General features: G+C 58.6%; 2 protein-coding genes across 2 annotated transcripts in view; one reads left to right on the top strand and one right to left on the bottom strand.

Moving 5' to 3' along the window:
* Positions 1-297: 297 nt before the first annotated feature.
* On the bottom strand, positions 298-11,132 carry NIT1 (nitrilase 1). The gene is made up of 7 exons (XM_026659769.1): positions 11,113-11,132; positions 9,155-9,259; positions 8,644-8,919; positions 7,445-7,548; positions 4,411-4,544; positions 3,024-3,149; positions 298-2,715 (listed from the first exon to the last, which is right to left on the bottom strand). Coding segments are annotated over exons 1-7 (1,026 nt in total). The 5' UTR covers positions 11,115-11,132; the 3' UTR covers positions 298-2,436.
* A 36-nt stretch (positions 11,133-11,168) lies between these two features.
* PFDN2 (prefoldin subunit 2) overlaps positions 11,169-11,538 on the top strand; it is a 3,367-nt gene continuing 2,997 nt past the window's right edge. Inside the window, exon 1 of the mRNA XM_029913491.1 lies at positions 11,169-11,486. Coding sequence (XP_029769351.1) covers positions 11,208-11,486 — 279 coding nt within the window. The 5' untranslated portion in view covers positions 11,169-11,207. The remainder of the gene's footprint in view (positions 11,487-11,538) is intronic.

Genomic DNA, 11,538 nt, shown 5'->3' with positions numbered 1-11,538 from the left:
TGTTGGAAGCCAGATCAGTGCACACGGGGTGGAGGAATGTTTGTTATGAATTGTTGCTGCCCTACCCAGGCATGGGCAGAGGGACAAGAAAGGGCGTGGTGCTTACCAAGTCCCCATCCAGTGAAGATGGCATGTGATAGCCCTGCGGGCTGCAACCCTCATGCCTCAATGGGATTGTTTGGTGTGTGTGTGTTGATGCATTTTCTATCCACAGGTTGTCTCAGTTGAGAGCGTGTAGACCCCCTCCCCTCCCCACACACACCTCCCTCTTTAAGGACAATTCTGGCACAAACTGTGTAATTTCTGTGACTCTTCTGTATTTTTTTAAACTTCCAATATAACAGTCATAATCCCCGTGTAGCTTTCAGTTTTCTTGAAATAAACATCTACTGCATCTCGTCGGCTTCCTTACTGCTCGGCTGCTGGGTCACGTACGTTCCCTTCCAGCTGTTTGGGGTGTTTTGTTTTGAAGTGTCTCATCTGGCCTCTGGTTTTCCATTTCCTTCCGGGGTGACCTTGAGCCCTGCAGAAGTACATCTGCCTGGGCAGGGTAACGTTCATCTTCTTTTTAAGATCCCAACTGGCCTAGCTCAGCTAAGCCCCAGAGCGACGTTAAGCTGGTGTGCTTGGCTGCCCTCTTCGGTTTGGTAAAGGTGCAATCCTCCTTATTGTCATAGCTGCACTTCAATTAAAGACGCTGTGCTGGGGAAAAGGGGCCCTGTGGGTTGCATAGCTAGAGAATGCCCCTCTTCACTGCTGAATTCAGCGCCAGAACCATCTAGCATTGTCTACCTGAGTCTGCAGCCAGCCTGAACCACTAGGTCCACCAGGCATGAACTGCCCCCACTGGATTTAAATCAGCCTGTAGATGACGTAAGTGGTGCCTTGATTAATTGCACTGGCTCAGCCAATAGACCTAGACCCTCTTTCTCCCCCTCCCCCCATACAACTCACAATTCTCTATTATGACTTAACTGAACCCTCATGCTCTTCCTGGGAGGAAATCCAGCCTTGGCCCTGGTTTCTAGATGCAAACTCAAGGGCCACTGCAAAAGTACTGTCCCAAAGGTCTCACTCTGGGTGCACCTGCCTGAACAGACAGGCTCCCTGGAGGTAACATAAAAGAGGCCAGGAAAGTCATTACCAGCTGGGAATATAAACCAGGATTCCTATTCTAACCACTTGAGAGACAGTCCCTTTACTGGGGCAGGGAACATGTTTCCTGCTAAACTGTTGGTCTTCGGGCCTTGCTCTCCATAGGGCCAGTGGGATTGGAGGAGAAAGTGACACACACGAGGGACAGTAGCTTAGATGCAAGGCAGAGCTACCACAAAGCACTGGGATGGGGAGGGGAGATAATGGCAGGCAGGGGGCCCTGAGCCTGGGGGAGAGGTATAGCGGGAAGATTATCCAGTTCTCCTGCTTCATGCCAGGGTTGTGGCCAGCATTTAGCCCTCGAGGCTGCCCATTACTTCAATTACTAAGTGTCATTTGTCCTTTCACCAGCTGCCTGGGTCTCATGCTAACATGGAGCTTTTCACCTAAAGATCTTGGAGCATGTGAGTGTCATAGGACAATGGGGAAACTGAGGAAGGGACCTGTCCAAGGTCTCAGAGCAGCATCGTAGGGGCTATAACCAGGGTGCAGTTCCCTGCTCCAGGACCCCATGAACTCTAACGGTGAAGTAGCCCAGGCCAATCCATCCCTTGCTGAGGCCCAAGGGGGGGAAATCAGGCCCACCCTATATGCTCAGAAGTAGCAGTGACTTTGCACTCTTAGAACTTCCTAACTAGTTATAAATGACAGGGGAACTGCTCAGGGTGGAGAGCATCCGCCCCTCTCCCCCTGCTGCGAAATGGAGACCCCACCCCAGGCAGGGGGGTGGGAAGAGCCCCATGGCCAGTTTTAGGGCAGGGAAGTAGTGCTAAGGGCAGCAGGCAGGACCCCTCAGGAGCTGGTACACTCGAGTGTTTGCTGAGAGGGGAACTGATCTGTGACAACAGCTCAGCCTCAGGAACCTCTCCGCTGAGCCGGGGTTACCAGCAGCTGCCTCACTTCTGCTTCCTCCCTGTACCTGCTCAGCCGCGGGAGCCCACTGCGAATGCTCCTTCCCCGGAGTGGCTGCCTGGAGAAGCCGGAGGCTCAGCGGGAGCTGCTCCCTTCACCCCTGGGAAATGCTCTGTTTTCGCTAGGGCCTGGAGCAGGAATTGTGCTGCAGTTCCATGCTGTCCCCCAGAGGGCGCCTCTGCCCAGCACACACTGAGAGAGCCCTCGGGCCAGCTCGGCCAGTCATCCTATTGCTAAATGAATCAGTGACTGATCACTGGGTCTGTGCGGGGTGGGGAGGTGATATCGGGAGGGGTCTCTGCTCCCTGATCACGGAGCGTTGCAGGGCTTGGCTGGCAGTGGTGGATTTTCCAGGGTGGGGGGAGCCCCTCAGGGAGGCGGGGGTTTCTTCAGCACAGTGACCCTGCCGTACAGATCGGCCCGCCGGTGGGTGCAGACCGGCATCTCCCGGCGGATGCGGCGCAGGTAGCCCAGGTCGATCTCCGCGTAGCACAGGCCCGGCCCCTCCTGGCACTGGGCGATCACGCAGCCCCAGGGGTCCACCACCATGGAGTGGCCGTAGGAGGTGCGGCGCTCGTGGTTCTTCCCGGTCTGAGCTGCTGCCACCACGTAGCACTGGGTCTCGATGGCACGGGCTCGCAGCAGCACCTGAGCGGGGCGGACAAAGGGGCAGGGCTGCTCACCACGGACGCTCCCCGCCAAGCTCCAACCCAGCCAACCCCCCTGGCCAGCCCCTGGGCTAGTTCTGGGCTATTGGCAGGAGGCTCTGAGCCCAGGCTTCCCCCATATCATCCCACCAGCGGGTCTCAGCTCAGTCTCAGCTGGACGTGTTGCCTGACACTTCTAATGTCAGGAGCTGTTCTAATGGCTATGTGCGCACATGTCTGCACGCCCACTAGAGTGCGCCGTGGTCTTATATACACAGGCTCTGCATTGCCCATCACGGCTGGACTCACCTCCCAGTGGGCGGAGCCTGTGGTCACCGTGAAGGCTGATGGGTAGGTGAGAATCTCTGCCCCCTCCTGGGTTAGCGCCAGAGAGATTTCTGGGAAACGCAGGTCATAGCAGATGGCAAGGCCGACCTGGAGGAGGAAGAGGGGTTCTCTGAGCCGGCGAATGACACAGAGATCCCCATGGGTGCTGCTAGTGATGGGCCTCAACCAAGCAAGGGCCGCAGCTGCCCTAGGCTCCAGAACTCGCCCCCAGGGCAGCTCCGGCCCTGTCTGCACAACAGCTGCCAACAAAGTGGGGCGGATCCAAGGGCCTGATTGTGCCTGCTTCAATGGAAACCCAGAGGTCAATCAGCATGTTCAGCCTGGGCCACCTCATTGCAAGGAAGGCCTGGCACAGGGAGGGCAGGGAACCATGGGAGGAGAGAGTGACTAGGGCTATTTCACTGGAGAGAAGGCCAACTGGGCTCCCATTTACCCTGTGCTCAAACACCCACGGGTGCTAGATGCATTGTACAGGCCACCCATGGAAAGCTGCAAGAATGACCCACGGAACTCACTGCTGCAGGATTTCACTGCAGCAGACATTGGCAGGGATCAGTCAGGGGATGGGAGCCAGGATGGCACCTACACTGATACTAGCAGGAATCAGAATGACGTGGGCCATCGGTCCTCATGCTCCAGGGGTTACTGGGGGCCAGGCATAAAGCCTCACTGCACACCAGGGTGCGTCATGGTCACTGTTGGGGGAGGGGTTGGGCATGCTGCCCCCGTGGTCTGTCATGCGTTAGTGAAATCAGGGAACTGGTCCTGATACCACCACTGCATCTGGAAGCGGTTACCTGTACCAAATATGGTGACGCCAGCCAAATATTCAGCCCAGTGAGACGCCTTCCCTCCCCCCAGCTGTGGCAGGGAATCAAGGAAGTCAGCACAGGTTACTGGGGCTCCTGGTTGGGCCTAGGGCTCCCCCAGCCCCCGTTTGCAAGAGCACCCCCCCCCCCCCCCCCCCCGAACTCTCATTTTCCATGAAACAATCCTACCTGGGGCAGGCAGTGGCCAGGGGCCCTGAGCAATGAGCCAGCCAGGCCTCAACTCCCAACAGAAACATTTCTGAATTCTCAGAAATCCTCACCAGAGGGGAAACCTGTCTCCAGCCCAGCCCAGCCTGAGCTGCCCAGAGGAACGGGAGATGCTGAGGGCTCTGTCTCGGCAGCCATAAGGGCTCAGGCTCAGTGGCTGCAAGAGCCCTGCTCTGCTCTCAGCTAAGTCCAGAGTCACCTCCGCTGTCGGCGCCGTCGCTCCAGACCGACAGCACGGGGCTTGGCCTGAGAGTCTCAGATCTTGGCTCACCCTGCCCAGTGCCCCCTCCCTACCACACCCGGGCTCCTACCTTCCCAGCAGGGGTGCTGACGGGCGGCACAATCTCAGGCCCGGGGTTGGTGAACTTGCTCTCCTTCATAGACACTCGCCCTTCCAGCTCCACGTCACAGAGGTGGGTCTTCCTGTACGTGGCCACGACGTGCCCTGGGAACGAGGGGGAGAGGAGACTGCAGGCAGCATGGGCATTCCCCCGCCTCTAGGAGAAGGGGGGTCAGGGGAAAGGGCCAACACCCCGTGCTCTGCGGCGCTGGCCAGATGAGATCTCCAAGTGCTTTGCAACCCCACCACTGACTCCTCCCCACAGCCTCTAGGAGGTGGGTCAGCAGCATTGTTCCCATTGGAGGCAAGGGGAAGGGACGTCCCCAGCAAAGGACAGAGCTGGGGATAAAACCCAGGAGTCCTGACTCCCACACTGCCTCCTTCTTCCCAGCTTGGATGAATTGGGGATCTGGTTCATGCCCTGGCCCCGAGCTGCCAGCACGTGTGTGATGCTGTCTAAAGGGGAAGGTGACGGTCTATACTAATATGGTCACCACTTTTACAAAAGTGTGATAAATCTTTTTCAAAGTATGTATTGTGAGGGATCATTGGAAAAGTTGTAAGCCGCTGAGTATTAGTATCCTGTTATAATGTGTGTATTGACACTGTGTGTGGAGTTATGAAATTCTGGTATATGTTTGTAACTCAAACATGTTGTATATCTGAGAAATGCCCACAGGCTGGCTCTTCAGGTATAACAAAAGAACTGTAACTAGGGGCCTCTGCATGTTGCCCCAAAGATCCCTCAGACTGCACGTGCACAGGAGGTGCCAGCAAAATTTGTAGTTCACATCCAGGACCGATGGCAAAGAACGTACGCCGTGGAACTGTCTGACCCATGACACAGCCAGGATTTTTCCTGCAAAAAGGCCCAAGATATAAAGAGGAGACCAAAGGCCCCTCACCACCTCTTTCCTACCTCATCTCAGGCCTGGTGAATTCTAACAGGGGAAATTTCAAATAAATGGACTGAGGTCCCCAAAACTATTTGGCCAACCCAGGGAGACGTATAGACAACTAGCAGATTTAACATCCTGCTATCATTTTGGATAACATAGTTTGATCCAACTTTTATTTGCTTTGGCCTTTTAGTAACTCTCATTCCTTTTTCTTAGTTCATAAATCTTTCGTTAGTTTACTAAAGGACTGGCTGCAGTGTTGTCTTCGGTTTAAGGTCCTGAGCATCCACTGATCTGTTTTAATAACCTTTCCTCACAGAAGTCTAGTCTGCCTGGGTGGTGATATAGGCTGGAATGTCTAAGGGGACTGTCTGCGGCTCCGGGTTAAGCTAGTATGGCGATCCAAAAAAAACAAGGAGTCCTTGTGGCACCTTAGAGACTAACAAATTTAATTTAGGCATAAGCTTTTGTGGGCTAAAACTAGGGTGACAGATCACCCAAGTCAAATAATGGGACGTGGGGGGGGCGGGAGGGGGAGGCGTGGCGGGAGGGGGCAGGGCAAACCCCCCCCCCTTCCTCCACAAGCGCTGGAGGGAGGCCCGGGAGATGCAGGGGAAGCGCGGGGCCGGGGTGAGTGAGAGTCTGGCCTGGCCCCGAGTGCAGGCATAGGCTCAGTCGGGCGGTAGGAAGAGTAGGGGGGTGGCCCACGGGGCCACGCGGTGGCTGTTCTCCCCCCCCCCGGGCAGCGGGACTCGGGAGCAGCCGCTGCTGCAGCTCCCACTGCCGCAGGGGGAGGAAGCGGCTGATGGCCAAGCTCGGCGGCTGCGGCTCTGGCGCCCTCGAACCCGGGCCTGCTGCGGGGACCCAGCAGCGCGCACGCTGCGCCCAGCCCCTGGCCAGTCGCGTCTGGGCTGCTGCCCAGCTGGTGCTATCCCGCGGCGGCCCCAGAGTGGGGGCAGCAGGCCCCAGCCCCCCCGTCCCGCTCGGGTCCTGCAGGGGAACGAACGGGGCTGGGCTGGCCGATGCCTCCGCCCCGGGATTGCACCAGCTGGGCAGCAGCCCAGATGCGACTGGCCAGGGGCTGGGCGCAGCGTGTGCGCTGCTGGGTCCCCGCAACAGGCCCGGGCTCGGGGGTTTCGGGCCCGGGCACCAGAGCCGCAGCCGCCGAGCTTGGCCATCGGCCGCTTCCTCCCCCCGCGGCAGTGGGAGCTGCAGCAGCGGCTGCTCCCGAGTCCTGCTGCCCGGGGGGGGAGAACAGCCGCCACCTGGCCCCGCGGGCCGCCCCCTACTCTCCCTACCGCCCGACTGAGTCCTACCTGCACTCGGGGCCAGGCCGGACTCTCACTCACCCCGGCCCCGCGCTTCCCCTGCGTCTCCCGGGCCTCCCTCCACAAGTGCTGGAGGGAGGAGGAATGGCGAGCCTGGGGAAGAGGCGGGGATTCGGGGAGGGAGCCAATGGGGGAAGGAGGGGGCGGAGTTAGAGCAGGGCGGGGGTGGGGGGGCGCGAGCACTTCCGGGCTCCGGAGTATTTGCTTGTTTGTCCAGTGTCCCGACCTAACATTGGTCGGGACGCGGGACAAACAAGGAAATATCGGGACAGTCCCGATAAAATTGGGACGTCTGGTCACCCTAGCTAAAACCCACTTCATCGGATGCATGCAGTGGAAAATACAGTAGGAAGATATTTATACATAGAGAACTGCATGCATCCGATGAAGTGGGTTTTAGCCCACGAAAGCTTATGCCCAAAATACATTTGTTAGTCTCTAAGGTGCCACAAGGACTCCTCAGTTTTTTTGCTGATACAGACTAACACGTCTACCCCTCTGAAACCTATGGCGATGCAGGAACACACATTTGTTACAGCTCTGGTTAAATCTAATTCTAGACTATACCCCGAGTGTGGGAGCATCCACCTAGTTTTTGACAGTCTGACCTGAGATTGGCCCTCTCAGCTGTGCCCATACCAGGCACAGTGACAACAGGCAGAGAGCAGTGACCTCTTCACATCCATCAGTTATCCCACAATGGCAGGGGCTCAGAGCCAGGGCAGTGCCAGGAGATTTCCCTGCAGGGAGGGGCCGGCGCGGCACCCGACGCTCTCACCTGTGGGGTCCAGGAGCAGGTGAGAGTTATAAATCCTCCGGGTGCTGGCCCAGTCCTCGCCTCTCTCGTGGAAGCCACCCAGAGACAGCCACACTCCACACTCCCTGCCAGGCAGAGATGCACCCGCGTTACACAGGAGCTTGGAGCCCTCCCTGGGCCCTCACTGCCCCCCACATGCCCGAGCAATGGCTCTGGAGCCTGACAGCCTCAACCCCCAGAAGAGGGTATTCACCCACGAAAGCTCATGCTCCAATACGTCTGTTAGTCTATAAGGTGCCACAGGACTCTTTGCTGCTTTTACAGATCCAGACTAACACGGCTACCCCTTTGATACTCAACCCCCAGAGCGGCTGCAGCCCAGGGCAAGCTTCCCTCGCACACTTCCCTGCTTGCACGCGCCCGCCCTACCAAGGCCCCATCAGCGGATAGCGCTGGTTCCATAGCTCACTCAGCGCTTGGCCCGTCTGCCGGCTACTGCCAGCCACGTCTGTCCAATAGGAACAGGACTGAACCCCGCCCAGCAGACGGGATGGGGACAATGCCCGAACCAGCAGCCAGAGCAGACGGGCACCACAGCCTGTCCAACGAGAGCGGCTGTGGTCCACGCTGCCATTTAGAGAGATGCTGTCGAGGCTGGGAGGCCTGCGGTGAACCCTAACCAGCTTCGCTTTGCTGCCTCTCCTGCCATCCCCTGCCCACCCGGCCTGGGAAGGGACCACAAGCCCCATCAGCCCCGCCAGGGCCCTTCCAAACGGGGTTCTGGTCACTTCCAACCTCTCCCCCTTGAGGGTCTGACCCTTCAGAGATCTGGCACTACCTAGGGTAGTTCATTCCTGCTCCCTCCCATCACCCGGGTCCCACACCGAGTCCCTTGCTTCCAGAGCGATTATGACAGAGAGAAGGGAGTTCAGGAACAATGGGGAAAGATTCAAAGCGAGGGGAGCAAGCTCCAGCCAGACAAGGGATAGACAGGGCGGTACACGGGGGTGGAATGGTGAGAACAGGGCGAAACGAAGCGCGGGATCACCGTTTGGCTGGAAAGCAGAGTACAGCCGAGGGGCAGCTCCCCAGGGATGGGGCAGGAGCCCCATCACGCAGGCCATTTGAACAAGGCCGGGCTAAGCAAGTGGGCCCAATCCTGCCCTGGCAGAGATCTCGCAACGCCACCTGTGCTGCTCTTCCGTCGTACAGAACCGTACCTGGCCAGGCCGGCATAGCGCTGAATCTGGGCCCCCTCCAGGCTCTCGGCCAGGCTCAAGGTCTCTTGCATGTCGCTGCCGATGAAGTCGAAGGCCTCGGGGAGGAAGACGATGCAGGCGCCACGGTGCGCTGCCTCCTGGATGAGCTGTGAGCAGCTGGCGAAGTTCTGCTCCTTGTCGGGCGTGGAGGTGAGCTGGCACACGGCGATGAGGGGCTTCAGCGCAATGGCAGCCATGATGCCAGGCTGCCAAGGGGCACAGGACAGCAGGGCAGGGCTGGGGGCCAGGAACAAGAGGAGAGTGGAACAGACTGATCGAGGAGAGGCAGACGGCTGCAGCTTCTGGGCTCCAGCCCAGCTTTCTATGGTCCCGGTAGGGATGCCGTGTTGTAAAGGGTCCTTCCAGAGACGGCCTTGGACAGGACGCCTATGCATCGGCCTTAGAGAATCAGGCATCAGCTTCCTCCAACCCTCCCCAGGTGCCCAACTCCCCACAACCCTGCCCATCGTACCTGCGGCTGGCTGTGCAGGATGGGATCCTTCGCAGCTGCCTCCCGGGAGCCTGGCGAAAGGCCCGGTGCAGCGGGCACAGGTGGGTCTGGATCACTGCTCTCAGCCTGGGGGATGCGCAGGGAAAGGGGGGTTAACGATTCTGTTCAACCGCTGCAGCGAGAGGCCCAGACCAACCCCACTCCTCGGAGGCCTGATGCTGCCTGCTGATGGCGGCCCGGGGTGATGGGTGGAGGTGGGGGGGGGAATTTAAAAGAAGATCAGTGTCTCCCTTTTCAGCAGAAAATAATAATAATAATAATAATAATGGGAAATAGGAATAGCCCAGTGCTGACAAAGAACCCTACCACAACACACCAGCACAGAGCTCAGGAACAATCCTACCACAACATACGAGCACAGCCAGCCCAGCGCTCATGAACAACCCTACCACAACAAACCATCCCAGTGCTGAGGAACAACCCTACCACAACAAACAAGCGTGGTGCTCAGAAACAACCCTACCACCACAAACCAACCTGGCCAGCCCAGCACAAGTGAACAACCCTACCACAACACACCAGCCTGGCCAGCCCAATGCTTGATGTAGTTGGGGATTGGTCCTGCTTTGAGCAGGGGGTTGGACTAGATGACCTCCTGAGGTCCCTTCCAACCCTGATAGTCTATGATTCTATGTTCATGAACAACCCTACCACTACACACCAGCCCGGCACTCAGCATCACAGCTTGGCACAGTCCTTGAGAAGCTTTCCAAAATACCTGTGCCAACAAACACCAATATTTCTTCATCCAGATTCATGTCCCTTTTGCAGCCACTTTCTCTGAACATCTGACCTGAGAGGCTTCCTGGACTGACCATCCTAGAAACTTGGTCCCAAGAAGGCGGCTCAGGCAGCCAGAGACAAGAAACCAGTTTCTTGCTGCTCAGTGGTTTCTCTCAGCAACAGCAGGACGGTCAAGTCTGGCCTCCCCGGGGTTGGTTGAAGGAGCTATGGGAGGGCACCGTGATATTTGCTCAGCGAACTTTGAGCTCGTCTTCTCCAACACAAACACAGAGCAACGTGCATGTGAAAACACCCCCAACAACCTGCCTCCAACCATAAGAACAAACCTTATCAAAGCAAAACCATCCACTGCACACACTTATTCTCCAAGGGAGAGGGTGAGAGAACAAACCGCACGTGCCAGATGCCAGGCAATTGCTTAATGCATGACGGGAAGGCGCTCCTACGCCGGCGACGAGCAGGACGGCATAAGACTCTACGGAGAACAGAAAACTCGAACAACCTAATCAAAGGGCAGGGGTGTTGTATCGTTAATAAAGGCTTCAATTAGCCAAGATGTGCCTTTGCTGTTGAAGTCAACACAAATCTGAGCTGTAAACAGTTTGACGCCAAGTCCCTTCCCCTTTCAACTCTGCCTTGTGGGGCTCTGGGGATTGACACTCGCTCTGCGGGGAGCCCAGGGGCTGCCGGCCTCGACCGGAGCGGAGTTTTTAATGGCAAAACCCAGGCCCAGGACCGATATTTTGCTGCACCGAAATCTGAGTCTCTGGATGGACAGAAATACAACGGCGAGCTCAGATCTGACTGCCCAGGAAACGGCTCAAGCTCTGAAACGGGCAGCACCGGACGGACAACACCAGCGGGGGCAGAGGCCGCTCCGCTACCAGGGGCTCCTGGGCCAGCCCAGCCCCATCGCCTCGTACCCCGCACCCTCCGCTCCGCCTTCCCAGGCCAGCGCCCCCCACGGGCCGTCCCCAGCCTGCGCTGACTGCCAGGCGCCAGCGCCCGGGGCGAGCCAGAGCCAGAGCCCTGGAGCAGGTACCTTCCCGCCCCGGTCAGGTCCCCACCCCCCAGCCAGCGCCCGGGGCGAGCCAGAGCCAGAGCCCTGGAGCAGGTACCTCCCCCCCAAGCCAGCCCCAGCTCCGCCCCGCCCCCACCGCGAGCGGGGCCGTTACATGGAGCAGGCCGCGGGGACGGGCCGACTCGGCTCCTCAGGCCCCGGGCCGCCGCCGGCGGGGTGGGCGAGGCAGCTCCTGGTTCCCCCGGACCGATGGCGCCGGAAGCCGGCGGGGGGGGCAGAGGCCGGAGCAAGGTCCAGCGAGCCGGAAGGGCCCCTCGCGAAGGGGGCGGCCCCGGAGCGTCGCTAGGGGGACGTGCCCCAAACAAAGATGGCGCCCAAAGGCCCCTTTTCCCGTCCGGTGGAGGTCGTGACCCCGGAAGTTGGGAGGAACGGACCATGCGCGGAACGGGCGGGAAGATGGCGGACAGTGGGAAGAGCAAGACCGCACCGACAGCTCCATCCGCCGGCAAAGCCCTGACGGCGGAGCAGGTACCGGGCGGGACCATCGCACCTGATGGGGGGGGGGGAGTGTGTGTGTGTG

The sequence above is a fragment of the Terrapene carolina genome, unplaced genomic scaffold (genome assembly GCF_002925995.2).
Source record: "Terrapene carolina triunguis isolate 2854851 unplaced genomic scaffold, T_m_triunguis-2.0 Scaffold675, whole genome shotgun sequence".
NCBI classification, from domain to species: Eukaryota; Metazoa; Chordata; order Testudines; family Emydidae; genus Terrapene; species Terrapene triunguis.
This window is presented reverse-complemented; position numbering and strand designations above follow the sequence as displayed.

What these genes read in the sequence shown, in the direction of transcription:
- NIT1 (XM_026659769.1), bottom strand. An exon ending in CCTGCTCCTGGACCCCACAG is followed by an intron (nt 4,545 to 7,444) that starts GTGAGAGCGTCG and finishes CCTCGTTCCCAG; the next exon opens with GGCACGTCGTGGCCACGTAC. An exon ending in CAGGCTCCGCCCACTGGGAG is followed by an intron (nt 2,716 to 3,023) that starts GTGAGTCCAGCC and finishes CGCCCCGCTCAG; the next exon opens with GTGCTGCTGCGAGCCCGTGC.